Source organism: Dromiciops gliroides, chromosome 2 (assembly GCF_019393635.1).
Source record: "Dromiciops gliroides isolate mDroGli1 chromosome 2, mDroGli1.pri, whole genome shotgun sequence".
Lineage (NCBI taxonomy): Eukaryota > Metazoa > Chordata > Mammalia > Microbiotheria > Microbiotheriidae > Dromiciops > Dromiciops gliroides.
The window spans coordinates 291,049,331-291,065,230 of NC_057862.1; the positions used below are offsets into that span (position 1 = coordinate 291,049,331).

The window sequence follows — 15,900 nt, forward strand, 5'->3', positions numbered from 1 at the left end:
CACCTGCCTGGCCCTCAAGAGTATTTTTCTCAGAAGCTGTAGACTCAGAACCTCCCCCCCCCCAGGAACTCCTAACTAACTAAAGGAAGTTAACTAACTTAAGACCACCTTCAAGTCACGTCAATCAATGGACTTGAATACTATCAGCCAATTAGCTTGGAGTGGTGTGTGGGGACCACCTCTCTTCTAGACCAGCAGGGAACTTTTGTTCTCACAGGGAGAAGAACTTTCTCTTGGTGGCCTGGGAACTCATGGGTGAAGGAGCTTTTTCTTCTCTCTCTCCTGTAGGTCCTAGCTAGGCTTCCCTATCTTCCTGAACTCCACATGTTCTCTCTTTACTCTTTAATAAATGCTAAATGCCCAAAGACTTGTTGCTAAAGCTTCTAATTTATAAGTAACCCCTAGCTAGTTTTCCCTATACTAGGGACAGGAATAAGGTGACCACACATTTAGGGTTTTTGGTTTTTTTTGGGGGGTGGGGCAATGGGGGTTAAGTGATTTGTCCAGGGTCACACAGCTAGTGTCAAGAGTCTGAAGCCAGATTTGAACTCAGGTCCTCCTGAATCCAGGGCCAGTGCTAGCTAGCTGCCCCCTACATTTAGTTTTAATTGTCACAAAAGAATAGGCCAAATTGTAAAAGAGGCACAAAAATCCAATCAAGAGAAAAAAGCCTTAAGAAGTAGAATTGGCCAAATGGAAAAAGATATACAAAGCTCACTGAAGAGAAGAAATCCTTAAAAAGTAGAATTGGTTAAATGGAAAAGGAGGTACAAAAGCTCACTGAAGAATGAAATAATAGAAGGAAATGTGAAATATTTTACTAGAAAAATAGCTGACCTGGAAAATAGATCTAGGAGAAAGAATAAAAATTATTGGACAACCTGAAAGCCATCAAAAAAAAAAAAAAGATTAGAGATTAGACATCACCTTCCAAGAAATTACCAAGAAAAACTACCCTGATATTCTACAACCAGAGGGTTAAAATAGAAACTGAAAGAATCTACTGATCACCTCCTGAACAAAATCCAAAAATGAAATTCCTAGAAACATGATAACCAAATTCCAGAACTTCCAGGTGAAGGAGGAAAAGGGATTTTATAGGAAAGCTTTGAAGGTAAAACAATAAAATTTGGCAATGGTTTGCTATGTGAGGCAGGTTAAAGTAAAGAGTCAAGGACAAGGGGCAGCTAGGTGGCCTAATGGATAAAGCACTGGCCCTGGAGCCAGGAGGACCTGAGTTAAAATGTGACCTCAGACACTTGACACTTACTAGCTGTGTGACCCTGGGCAAGTCACTTAACCCTCATTGCCCTGCCCCCCCCCCCAAGATGAAGGCAAGGATGGGGAAGTTTGGAAGAAGAAAGGGTTTTGGGGAAAAGATTTTTGTTTGTTTGTTGAATTTTTGTTTGTTTGTTTATGTTTACCATGAGCACTGAAAAGAAAGATGACCAAGCTTTGTGAAATACCTCTAATGAAGTTTGGCTACATGATCAAACCAATTTACTAAATTACTTTAGTTACCTCAACAAGGATAAATGACAAACTTCCATTTGAAATTTTGTTTTCATGAATACCAAGAATAGTAATATTGATATTGTTCCATTAATCTACTAGCATATTACTGACAAAGATGTTATATTTAGAGTACTTACAGTTAAATTCATCCTTAGAGATAGTCTAAGAACTGAGTAACTCTTACCACTCTTTCTCTTTGGCTGCCACCCAATAAAAACAAGGAAGCAAAAGGAGGCCTAAAGAGGACTGAAGGCCATTTTGTATTTGTTTGTTTCTTATATCAGTTGCCATGGGAGTTAATCTACTGGTGATAAGCCCTTTTTAATTTGGGTTGGCCCACAGCCAGCTTTACTCTATCTTTTCCAGCTTAGAAGTACCTGCTGCAGTTTGTGCTACTCTGGCACAGCATGCAAAAAAACTCAAGGTAACCTTGTGCCATGATTATACACTGAAGCAGGACTTCCACAAATAAATGCCCCCAAACTTAGAATTCTTGGTAGGAAATTATTTTATAAATCAAAATGTCATTTGGAATTTTCTATGCTATTTGATTAGTAGGTATCACACATCTATTTTAGAAGCAATCATAAAAATATGAATTGCTCCTTCAAAACTATGGCTTTGGATGGTATTTTTAAAAAGCCTAATTTTCTTAACCCATATATAAGAAGTTAATTTAAGAACCATCAGACTACCTGAAAGTCATGTCTAATAAGAGCCTGGATATCATATGAAATCAGGAAAAAAAATTGTTCAGATCTATCAGAACTAGAGGGTAAAGTAAAAATAAAAACTACCAATGAAAATTCTGAGGAACATCAAAGGCAAAACCCAGAAATTCTAGGATAAAGTAAAAACAACAACAACAACAACAAAAACACTTCAAAAAGTCAAAAAGAAAGAATTCAAGTACCAAGGAATCAGTCACAAACCAGATTGAAGAATACTGCAACATCCCAGAAAGGAATTAAAATAGCAAGAAACCCTGAACAAGAATCACCCAAGATTTAGTGGCTACCACTATAGAGGAGTAGAAATACACAAAATACAAACCTAAGAGAATAACTCTAAAACATCTATAGCAAACCCTCAAAGAAAAAGACAGCTTGGGCACCAATTTCAAGTAGAATACAGAACAGCAGAAATATTAAATGCATTTTTTCCTGAACACAATGCAATACAAATGACATTCAATAAAGGGCCTTTGAAGCATATTAAAAGTTTACTGGGGGGCGGCTAGGTTGCGCAGTGGATAAAGCACCAGCCCTGGATTCAGGAGTACCTGAGTTCAAATCTGGCCTCAGACACTTGACACAACCCCCATTGCCCCACCAAAAAAAAAAAAAAAAAAAAGTTTACTGGAAGGGGCAGCTAGGTGGCGCAGTAGATAGAGCATCGGTCCTGAAATCAGGAATACCTGAGTTCAAATCTGGCCCCAGACACTTGACACTTACTAGCTGTGTGACCCTGGACAAGTCACTTAACCCCAATTGCCTCACGGGAAAAAAAAAAGTCAACAAAAACCACACAATTATCTCAATGGATGCAAAAAAGGCTGTTGACAAATACACAACACCTATTTCTGTTAAAAGTACTAAAAAACACAGGAATAAATCTAGGTTTCCTTAAAATGCTTAGTAATATCTTATCTAAAACTAATAGCAAATATTATCTGTAACAGGGATATGGTACAAGCCTTTCCAATAAGATCAGGAATGAAGCAAGGGTGTCCATTATGACCATTACTATTCAATATTGCACAAGAAATGTTAGCTATATCAATGAGAAAAGAAAAAGAATTTGAAGGAATGAGTATAGGCAAAGAGAAAACAATACTATCAGTTTTTGGATATATGATGGTTTATCTAGCGTCAATCAAAACAATGACTTCAGCCAAGTTGCAGGACATAAAATAACTCACACAAATCATAATACCAACAAAGTCTGTCATGAAGAGGAAAGAAAAATTCCATTAAAACTGGATAGTATAAAATACTTGGGAGTCTCCTTGTTAAGATACAGAAAAGAACCATGCAAACATGATCACAAAACATTCTTCACGCAAATAAAAACAGATCTAAATAACTGGATAACTATTATTTTTCATGTATAAGCTAAGTCAATAATAATAATAATGATGATGTTAATACTACCTAAATTAATTTACTGACTCAGTACTACACCAATCAAATGATCAAAGAATTATTTTATAGAGCTAGAAAAAATCATAATTTCAACTGGAAGAACAAAAGGTCAAGGATATCAAAGCAATCAATGAAAAACAATTAGGAGGACTAGTAGCAGCACCAAATCTTAAACTATACTACAAAGGTATAGCTATCAAAATGATTTGGTAAGAAATAGAGATCGATCAGTGGAAAAGATAAGTTACATAAACTACAGAAGAAAATGAGCATAGTTAACCTAGTGCTTGATAAACCCAAGGATCTCAGCTATTGTGTCAAGAACCACTATTTGGCAGAAACTCCTATGAAAACTGGAAAGCAGTCTGGAAGAAAACCAAAGCAGCTAAAAAAACGAGAAGAAAAGCAGGAAATTGGGGTGTGTGTGTGTGTGTGTGGAGGGATAAAGAATCTTTGCATTACATTTCTCTGATAAAGAGCTTATTACTAAAATAACAGTCAAATTTACAAGAATAAGAGCCATTTTCTAATTGATAGTATATTGGAAGATACAAACAGTTTTCAGAGGAAGAAACCAAAACAATAGTTATATAAAAATGTTCTAAATCACTAATAATTAGAGAGATGTAAATTAAAACAACTCTGAGGCACCACCTCACACCTATCAGATTGGCTAATACGAGAAAAAAGGAAAATAATAAATGTTGGAGAAGCTGTGGAAAAACTGGAACATTAATGCACATTGGCGTAATTGTGAACTGTTCCAACCATTCTGGAGAGCACTTTGGGACTATGCCCAAAGGGCTATGGGACTGTGCATACCCTTTGACCCAGCAAAATCACAACTAGGTCTGTATCCCAAAGAGATCATAAAAAAGGGAAAAGGACCCACATGTACAAAAATATTCCTAGCTTTCTTTGTGGTGGCAAGGAATTGGAAATTGAGGGAATGCCCATCAACTGGGCATCCAATGAATGTATGGAATACTATTGTGCCATAAGAAATGATGGGCAGGCAGATATCAGAAAACCCTGGAAAAACTTAAGTGAACTGATGTCTAGTGAAATGAGAAGAATCAGGAGAACATTGTACACAGTAACAGCAACCTTGTATGATGATCCGCTTTGACAGCCTTTAGCTCTCCTCAGCAACGATCCAAGACAATTCCAAAGGACTCATGATAGAAAATGCTCTTCACATCCAGAAAAAGAACAGTAGGATCTGAATGCAGATTGAACCATGCTATTTTTACTTTTTGTCTTTTTTTTTGAGGTTTTCCCATTTTGTTCTGATTCTTCCTTCACAACATGACTTAAAGTGGAAATATGTTTAATGTGATTTTACATATATAACCTGTATCAGATTGCTTGCCATCTTGGGGACGGGGGATGGAAGGGAGGGAGAAAAATCTGGAACTCAAAATATCATAAAAATGAATGTTGAAAACTATCTTTACAAATAACTGGAAAAAAATATGATTAAGATTTTAAAAATGACTAATACAGAAAAAAGATAAAAAAAAGACAGTATATTAGAGCTATGTCCAAAAGACTATTAAAATGCATATTGTTCAACTCAGCAATAACACATCTAATAGAGCTATACCTTAAAGAGATCAAAGAAAGAAGGACCCATATGTGCAAAAACATTTATAGCAGCTCTTTTTGTAGTGGCAAAGAACTGGAAACTGAGGGGATGCCCATTAACTGGGGAACAGCTAAAAAAGCTGTGGTATATGAATGTGATGGAATACTATTATGTTGAAAGAAGTGATGAAGGCTGTTCATTTCAGAAAAACCTGGGAGACCTGTATAACCTGATGCAATATGAAGTAAACAGAACCAGGAAACAAATCTATAATAAAATCTATAATTATCTATAAACAAATCTATAATATAAACAGTATTATAATTAACCCCAAAAGACTTATTAATTATGATCAACACAATAACCCACCACAATTCCAAACGACTTAAGATGAAACATAATATCTACCCCCAGATATAGAATTCAAAGACTTAGTACAGATTTAAGCATGCTATTTCCCTCTCCTTTTCTTAACTTAAAAAAAAAATATATGGCTAATGTATTTTTTTTCTGATTATACAGATTTAGAAAAGGTTTTGTTTTTCTTTCCTTTTCAATGTGTATGGGAGGGGAGTAGAGGAGGCAGAGAATTAGGAGCTGAAAAAAATTATATAAAAGGCTTTGTGCTTTTAAAAAATAGAAAAACAATAGAAAAAAGGTAGTAACATGGACGAACAAGAATAAAGTTTGAAACAGTACCTAGGAATTTAGGTATTTACGGTCAATTAAGTGAAAAACAAAATCAGTGAATCAAATTGTATTTTAGAAACTTTCTGATGAGAGATGAATCATATTAGGGAATTGGTACACAAACATGAGGATAGTAAAAGCATATTTAAAACTAAAGAATCCTTTGGAAAATCACAACTGAACAAAGTTTCAGATTCAGAAAATTATGAATTCTAAGGCAGTCAGAGAACTCCAAAGGTGGTACAATCTCTTAAAGTTAGGAACAAACTAGAAATTTCCATCCAACATGCTGTTTATTGATATTTTCTATCAGGTGACTTTCTCAGAGAAGAAGTGTGAAGGTCTTTCAGAATGAAATTTATTAACAGAAAAAAATTAACTTGCAGAAAAATTGATTTATTAAAAATATGTATGTTAAGAGGACAGGCAATTAGAATTGTGTGCATTCATGACGTTCATGATATTTAGGCACATGTTACACAGTGCTAAAAATTATACTTTTTAAAATATAAATTATACTTTTTGATCATGACAATGACGATAAAGAACACACAGAACTTTTGGCTGTCTCACTGGCAGTACCTATTCTGATAATCTCACTGTTGTATAAAGGTGTTCCTAAGTTCCTGAAAGAGGGAAGTGTAAGCTTTTTCAAATTCTATATACTGCAAAAGCTTTCAGTATTGCCCCATCAACTGCTTGTGTCTATGGTCTGAGGGACAGCCTCGAGAAAAAATTATTATTACAAAATTAACCCCAGGTGACGAATTTTTCAATCACAGAAACTCTACTAAAATCTGGAGGGATTGCAATCAGTGTTGGGAAACACAGTGTACATGTTACATAAATGAAATAGCATCTTTTGAAATACGATGTGAGCTTCTAGTAATTAGACATGCAGGAGTCAGGGACACACAGAAATAAATAACAGCCATTTTTATGAGAGATTTGAAGAATGCAGGAAAGATGTTCTTATATACACCATCTCATTTGACCAGTCCAAAAGCCCTAGCAACAAGATTAGCTTCTGAAAATTTGACATTATTATTTCACATTCTACAGTACCATAGATACATTTTTACTTCCATGTTAATTCAACATGGAAGCCTTATAGGAAGCTGATTAAAAGAGGATGATGAAAAAATAGGTGTTTTAAAGATAGAGGAGAAAAGGTACTGGATTAAGATTTCAGTTATTGTTTAGAAGTTTACTGGATCTAAAAAAAATGATGTTTAAAACAAAAACAGACAAGTATTATTGATTAATTCCAGCAAAGAACAACTCTGTAGTTAAACATAAGAATTAGACATGACTGAAGAGAATTCAAATAATAAAAAAGACAAAGTTACAGTATACCTGATAGCTATTACCTACAAGTATGCTGTTATAAGACATTTATCAACAAAAGGGTACCTACATTTTCTAGGTCATTTACTTGGAATATCACACATAAACATTTCATTTTTATTTAGCCTATTTAAACTTCAATTTTGGTTTTAACACCACTTTTCCAAAAAGGGGTCTAAATAAGTACTTTGCATGCTGGAAGATATATGCTCATTTCCCAATGTATTTGGAAACTCTCTTCCAAATCGCTATTTACATTAGTTCCTAATTTCACCCTTCTTAAAAAAAAAATTGTTTAATCTGTGTCCCTTTACTATTCATATTCACTTAGTTTGCATATCACCTTAAAAAGTTTAGCTTTTTAAAAAATAACTGTGTGTACTTGTCATTTCAAGAAAGGTTCAACACCTTAAGGGTACAAATCTCTTTCTCCAAGATATTTTCAAAGAAGTTAGAATAAAAACGTGTCTAGCAGCCGCTAATTCCCATTATTTAAAATCCTCAAAATCCCTTAAGAATTCAAAAGGCAGGTGCCTTGTTTAGATTCCAAAGATGAAATCATTTCAGCATATATTTGAATATGCATCAAAATATTTGTATGCAGACTAAACATGTCCTCCAGTCATTCTCCAATCATCTTTTTTCTTTTCTTTTCTTTTTTTTTTGGGGGGCGGCCTGTGGGGCAATGAGGGTTAAGTGACTTGTCCAAGGTCACACAGCTAGTAAGTGGCAAGTGTCTGGGGTCATATTTGAACTCAGGTCCTCCTGAATCCAGGGCTGGTGCTTTATCCACTGTGCCACCTAGCTGTCCCTCCAGTCATTCTCAATTACCCTTTAGATCAAATTTAGTTTTGACCTTTGAATTCAAAATTCTCTCTTATTATCTTTACATTACCTGTAAGATCACAGTTCCCAACTCCACTTCAATTCTCCAATATGAACTAATAGTAGTGCCCTGCATCAGGTTCCTTACACTTCTGCCTGTAGGCCTTTGTCACTATTGTCTAATATAGATGGAAATAAAATTGTTCTCCCTGTACCACAACCAATTTTCTTCTTACTTAGTCCATTTAATTGAATTGTCAACAATCTACTTTTTATAACTGACAGACTTAACTATGAAAGGAATTTGCAACACTGGAGTTTCTGTGAATAAGTACAGTGATAGACCAGGAGCCACTTGTTCTTTACTAATCACAATGAGGAAAGAAACACATACATGCACACACACACACAAAAAGGGAAAAAAACGTAAGACATTCACACTTCCTTGCTAATAGTTTAAGCTTCATACCTGTTTTCTTTGCCATTCTGAATCACTGAATGTCTATCTGCAGTAGTCCTTTCACTACAAACGTAAGTATTTCTTCGTGTCATCCCACCAGATGTTGAATTATTCTAAAAGTAAGAACAGCATTTATTTTCTTACAAAGAAAAGTTCAATTTATTAATGCAGTTTATAAAAATAATAATCTCTAAAATTATTTCTTTTGTTTTTCACTACAGTTTAATGCTCTCAATTACACACTCCAAATGCTATAAATTATCTTTCTCAGAGTTAAACAACAGAATAATAAATGATAATGTGTTCATAAAATCAGGCCTACTCCAAATCTTTAAAGAAAATCAGGTATAAGATATTAAAAGTAAAGCCAAGAAGAACTCTGAAACACAAGTGACAAATGTATAATTAAATATATTAAAGATAATGTAAAATCAAATGTTTCTAACTAATTGGGAAATAGATTTGAGGGAAAATTTGAGATCACACAGTTCAATTACCTCATTTTATACATTAGGAAACTGAGGTCCAGAGAAGCATCACACAATACTTTATAAGAATATTACCATTTTCCTTTGTTGAATAATATTTGTCCATTATTATTGCCCTATTAAAAAGTGCCTTCAGTAATTTACACATGGAATCCCAAAATGACTCCAGGTGACACATTGTAACTTGTAAAAGCCACAATCATCAATGAACACTCATAAATTGAAAAAGGGAGGAAAATGAAAAGGTAAATATAAGAACAAGTGGATATTTCTTAAAATAAAACTCTTCATTAAATACTAAGTGGGTGAGGTTTTTGTTTTTATTTTTGTGGGGCAATGGGGGTTAAATGACTTGCCCAGGGTCACATAGCTAGTAAGTGTCAAGTGTCTGAGGCCAGATTTGAACTCAGGTCCTCCTGAATCCAGGGCCAGTGCTTTATCCACTGGACCACCTAGCCGCCCCCAAGTGGGTGAGTTTTGAGTTGATATCACCTGATATGGTGCTATACATACTTAAGCAGGAAGGCACTGAATATAACTTTCTAATGATTTAAAGATGAATAGGAGAAATAAAATTAAGAAATAAAAAATGCTCAATTTGATCTCTCTACAAAGAATTAAATACATAGAATCAATTTATCATGGAAGCATTTTCTTTTCTTTTCTTTTTTTTTTTGGTGGGGCAATGAGGGTTAAGTGACTTGCCCAGGGTCACACAGCTAGTAAGTGTCAAGTGTGAGGCCGCATTTGAACTCAGGTCCTCCTGAGTCCAGGGCCGGTGCTTTAGCCACTGCGCCACCTAGCTGCCCCATAGGGCAGTTTCTTTAAGTCATTCTTTCTAAAATTTACTTTTCACATCTATAAAGTGAGGGAATGAAATTGGATAGTTTCTAAAGACCCTTCCAACTATAATAGTCAGTGAAAATTCTTAGTTACTACTGACAGAATTGAACAGTGTTAGCATAATAAGCCAGAGGTGTAAGGAGATGGAAACTAAAGTTTAAAAAACTAGGTAAAGTTCAGAATAAAAAACACTGTCTAAAAACTAAAAATAAAAGATGTTCCTTTCCTTAATAATCATTTTACCCGGCTTTATGGAGTTATACTAGCCGGTTATAGCAATAGAAGTACATGCCTATATGTTACTGTTGTTCGAACATTTCAGTTGTCTCCAACTTTTTGTGGTCCCATTTGGGATTTCGTGGCCAAGATACCTGGGTAGATTGCTATTTCCTTTTCCGGCTCATTTTACAGACAAGGTAACTGAGGCAAACAGGGTTAAGTGACTTGACGAGGTTCACACAGTTATTAAGTACTAAGTGTCTGAGGCCAAATTTGAACTCAGGAAGATGAGTCTTCCTGACTTCAGGCCTGGCACTCTATCCACTGTACTGCCTAGCTGCCTCCTGGGTTACATAATAGTAAATCCTTTTGACAGCTTAGTGAGGTTATAGGTTCTTAATCTCTCTAAGTGTCATTTTCAAATGATGCATTTGGACTAAATAATCCCAAAGGAACCTTCCAGTTCTAATTCTAGAATCCTCTAAGCTTAGGAAATCAACCCAGAAAGGCAAAGTGATTTGCCAAACGTTACACAGAAAGTAGTAGAAATAGGATTTGAACCAGAGGCTTATGACTTGAAATCCACAGTTTGGTTTTTTTGGGGGGCAAGGCAACTGAGGGTTAAGTGACTTGTCTAGGGTCACAAATGTCAAGTGTCTGAGGCTGGATTTGAACTCAGGTATTCCTGAATCCAGGGCCAGTGCTTTATCCACTGCGTCACATAGCTGTCCCCAAATCCACACTTCTTTCCACTATACTACTACTGTCTCTGTAATAGCTAAAGGATAATTGTTACTATGCTATATGAACAAAAACAGAATTCTGTCTTGGACAAAAATCTGAATATTCTAAATAGGTATTCAAAATCTCCTTGCCAAAGAATAAAATAAAGCACCACTACTGAACAAACATGACTTACGCTAGGAATAGTGGCACTTTTCTTCCGTTCAGGAATATCTGCCTTATTTGGATTATTTGCATTACCCAGCATGGGACTAGCTGGTGCTAATCCCTTTCCTCCAACAGCACTACTGCTGGATTTCCTTGGCTGAATTCCTTCTTCCTTAAGGTCGTTATCTGTAGTGCTGGTCTGACTCCTTTTGGGATATGCCACAACTGGAGGAATGGATGGTCCAGCTAAAATACAGAATTTTTGTTTCAAATTAGAATAGATTTTTCTATATTGACTTGTTGAAAATAGAGTACTTAACAAGCAGGGCAAGAAAGTGCTATTTCAAAGGGGAAAAAAAAAGATAAAGCAGTAAAATCCTCTATGAAGTTCCCCTAATATACAATTTTTCTATAAATAAATCTAAATTGTTAGGTGGCATCTACTTGTTCATAATTTTCAATTTCCTTTAAAATAATTCACAATTAAGAAGATTTTGGTAGCTGTCCTTTGGAAAACATCTTGGGAGGATGTTACTGTAGTCATAACAAATCAACTATGCTAATAATGCACAAAAAAATCATGCAGAAGCAATGGGTTCACCTTGGAAATTTGACTGAATTACATCCTTTTTTGTACAAGAGAGGCCTTCACCTTTTGGAACAGAATAGTATCACACAATTACAAAACATTTCCTTCAAGTCGTCTCAAAATTTTACCTTGAATTTAACTATGTAATACAATAAAATTGTGGTTCATCAAGGTAGAAAAAGGCATAGAAGGAGCCAGTGCCCACTTAAGCAGAAGAGAATTCAAAATTCAAAGAATTTGGAAAATTAATCATTCCAGTTTGGTGGAGGTGAAAAAAGAAAATGGATCACCATACTTTGAAAAGCACTATGTTGTTATTACATACATGTTGTTATAAGCCTTGGGTGAACCGGGTTCATATTTTGGCTTTGATACTTAATAGGTGTGTGATTTTGGCCAATTACTCTAACTCTGAGGCTCAGATTCCTTATCTAAAAAACAGGGATAATACAGGAGCAAAGAGAGAATACCTTTTTTACAAGTCTTTTTAAAGAAAAGTACTTTGTAAATCTTAGAGCAACATAGAAACCTATCATATTTATGTAGTGTGAGGCGGATTAAGATTTTGTAGCTATAAGAAAAAGAACATGGCTCATCTCTAGAAAATTCTAAATCAAGAATATTTGTGTGGAACTAAGTGAATAAAGGGTTTTCCTGGGAAAGCATGATTAAGTTTGGTAGTTTTAAAACAGAAAAAACAAACAAACTGGGAAACACCCAGTAAAATACTGCTAAAACTTAAAGTACTGATGACACTGTCCTTGGCTCTAAATGTTGTTTTTTCTTCTCCATATCTGATGAGGTCTAACATCACCACAAACATCTAATTTTCAAGTAATTATTAATTTGCTCCAAAACCATGTCATTTTGCATTTGGTAAAAAGATAGCCTGGTCTGGCTTCATTCAAAATTATGAATGGCAAAGGTAAATAAATACTCAAATAATGCAAAAATTAGAAGCTTGGGGTGAGTTGTAAAGTTTAGGTTGTAATCAACCAGTAAAAGCTTATATGTATCACCTTTTATGACAATATCTTTGATAATTTTAGGCACTGAATTATATCCATTGGGTTAACTAGGTTTCAGCATAAATTAGTGTTTTAAGGAATGAGAATGTTCATTTCATACAAACTAAACATTTGTTTTTAGAAACTGATATATGTAAGCTAACAGATCATTTAAGATGGGTCAAAAGAAAGGAGAAATGAAAAAAAACCTGCTGTGACATCTGCCTTTGAGCACTCACTTAGGCATTAGGTTAGATGTGTGTTTTAAAGTATAATCTTGTGCCAAACAAATAGTAACAGATATTTACCCTAAAAGCCAATGCTTGAGTTTTAGTTTCCTTTTTGTTTGTTCTTAGACTCTTGGCTAAACTCCTTTGGACTGGACAAGCCCCCAGTGACGTCATCATCCTGTGATTCTGTATTCAGAATCACATCTGTGATTCAGCCTGGTACTTCTACTTCATCAGTATTACCTTCTGCCCTTCTGACTGGGAGGCTGGAAGGTGCTCCATCCCCTTTTCCATTCCTTTTGTGTGTTGTCTTCTCCCATTCGATTGTTAAGTTTGTTGGGGGCAAGGACTGTCTTTTTTCTTACCTGTATCCCTAGTACTTAACACAATGCCTGGTACATAGCTGGTGCCTAACGAATATTTACTGACTGTCTGGCTTAAACCTTTTACCCCATGAGCCAGAAACACCAACACTCCTAAAGGCCTACCCTCCTTTCTCAGCTTACAAATCTCCCTGTGCTGTGGGAAACACCATACAGAAGAACTGATTGAAATGCGTGAATTTCCTATTAAGTTTGTTTCAGAATGTTCTTATGTGATATTCCTTTCTAGACTAAAAGCTCTGTGAAGGTAAGAACTATGTTATAAGAAAATTATTTAATAAGAAATCCAGCTGAAGAAACCTCATTAGTAAAGTGGGAAGAACACTGGGCTATCAATCATGAGGCCATGGTTCAGATTCTGGGTTTGCCACCAAACATACTGTTGCTATTGGGAAGATCATTAATTTGCTATTTTTTTCTTTTGAAAGGCCAAGAGGTTGTGTTAAAAGATCTTCTAAGACCCTTCTACAATCTAATTTAATTTAACACATATTTACTCAATGCCTACTTAGATGCAAGGAACTGTGCCAGATGCCAGAGATACAAATGTCTATATAAAACATACTGTTTTCTTAGATGCTTACAATTTGATGTGAGGAAAAATACAAGAATATGAATAACAATGATGTCACAAAAAGTACAGTAAGTACAAAGGAGAGGTAAGAGTGCTATAAAAATTTTGGGGAGAGAGAGAGAGAGACCACTTTTACCTTTAAAGCAAGTTCACTTAACTTTATGAAGGAGGTAGCTCTTGAGGGAGTTAATGAAGGAAAAGATAGACTCCAAAACACTGGCAGGTGGAAGGGGGACCACAGAATAACCAGAAAGAGAAGAGAGATTCAAAACCAGAACAGAACACAGAGAGCTGCCCTGTTAGGCCAGAATGCATATAAAATATATGAAGAGGGAGTAGTAGAAGATAAAACCAAAAAGGTAGGTTTGAGGAAGAAAGTGGGTGGGTCTTGAATGAAGTTCAGAACTTTTATTTTAGTTGGTAAATAATTTGGAACCAATGACATACCATGAGGAGGGTTAGGGGAAACTGAGGCAAAGGAGAAGATACAAAATCCAGACTTACTCTATGAATCTGGTCATTGAAGACCAGGGAGAAAATGTGCAAATCTTTATTGCACCTAGTCAAGGAAATTGTATACACGTTACAGAGTTTGTTTGGCTTTTTTTTTTGGAAGGGGGAAAAGAGAAAGGAGATACTTTAATTAACCTGCTGGAATACTCATACAATGTTTTTTTTTCAGTATCATTAAAAGCACCAATTAACTGCTTCTTCGCTCATAGGGAATGTTAGACACTGTACAAATCAACTTAAATATATTTGGTCCCTTTCAGGAACTAAGACTCTGAAAACTCTGACAAAGATAGGCACATAAAGACAGCAATATATATAAGGGTAACATATTAAACAAAAACATTTCTATCAACAGTCCTGAATAATCAAGTGTTGATGAGATATTTCAAATTGGATGTCCTGAAGGCATGTCAAACTTAGAGAGTCCAAAACAAAAACCATCTTCTTCCCCTCAAATCCACTTCTCTAATGAACTTCCCTTTTTCTGTTAAAATTCTTTTAGTCAACCAGATTTACAAGTAGTGAGGCATACTTAATTCTCCATTTCCCTTCACTGTACATATCCAAACAATTGCCAATGTCTTGGCACCAATTCTCTTTTTCATATAAATAGAATTATGAGATCATATAACATTAATTAAATAGCTGTCTTAATAATATACAAACATAATACTACACATACACAATACAGCAGTTTTTAATAATACACAGTCTCTATCCCTAAAAGGTGTTTCTCTTTCCAAACCATCCTCCATACAGTGTCAAAGTAATATTCCTAAAACACAGATCTGACCATGTTACTCCTCTATTCATTAATACCAGGAACTGTGTATTAACTCTAAGACCAAATACAATGAGAAGAATATTCCATTTAGGTCTTTGTTTCACCAGCTCCTAGCAGTGTCTCATATATAGTGGCTGCTTAAAAATTTTTGATTAATGTTTTGAACAGATGCCTCAGAAAGGAGGTAGTTTCTGGTAGAGTCATGTGTTAAACCAGGGAGGAGCAGTCAATACACCTGACCTCTCAATATTCTTGGGTGATTTCCTATATGGTTAAGTATACACAACTTTAGTAGAACAGCCAGCCAGACACAAAAATAGCTGAGTAATTCAGAAACTGAATCCAGTTACTCTGGCTGTAAGCATTACATAGAACTTCTACTCACACAAATATCTTTAATTTCATCAGGGCAGATTTTTGTCTGATAGATTGCAGTCTCTCTATAAATTAGTAGACGATGTTCCTGATTGCTGTGGCCAAAAAAATATTAGAATGGATATCCAACCCATGATGACATGCCTCATAACTTGCCTAGGTTGATCAGATAGCAGGCACAACGTCTGCTGCTATGCCCAAATTTAAGACACTCCATTTTAGTAGAACCTACCAGAGCTTTAGCTGCACTGCCTTTAAGAATCCAGAGTTTATCTCTCCACATGCCACATCAGGACTTTAGTAGAACACAAAACAACCCACACAAAAAAGAAAAAGGTACCTGGCCAGATAGTGAGGTAATGGCTTTGTATCATTTTATATGGCCACTGGTCATAATCAACCTTCCTTTTAAAGAGAAAAGCAAAGAATATTCTT

The 15,900-nt window shown here is 35.3% G+C and overlaps 1 protein-coding gene across 13 annotated transcripts in view; it reads right to left on the reverse strand.

The window, feature by feature from the left end:
* Positions 1–15,900, reverse strand: part of MARK3 (microtubule affinity regulating kinase 3) — a 145,187-nt gene that overhangs the window by 15,870 nt on the left and 113,417 nt on the right. For 7 of the 13 annotated variants that reach the window (XM_043982400.1, XM_043982402.1, XM_043982398.1 and 4 more), the window contains 3 exons: positions 11,612–11,662; positions 11,039–11,256; positions 8,579–8,682 (listed from right to left, as the gene is read on the reverse strand). In XM_043982400.1, the coding sequence (XP_043838335.1) occupies positions 8,579–8,682; positions 11,039–11,256; positions 11,612–11,662 (373 nt within the window). The remainder of the gene's footprint in view (positions 1–8,578; positions 8,683–11,038; positions 11,257–11,611; positions 11,663–15,900) is intronic. The other 6 variants (XM_043982409.1, XM_043982407.1, XM_043982408.1 and 3 more) reach the window with 1 other exon arrangement.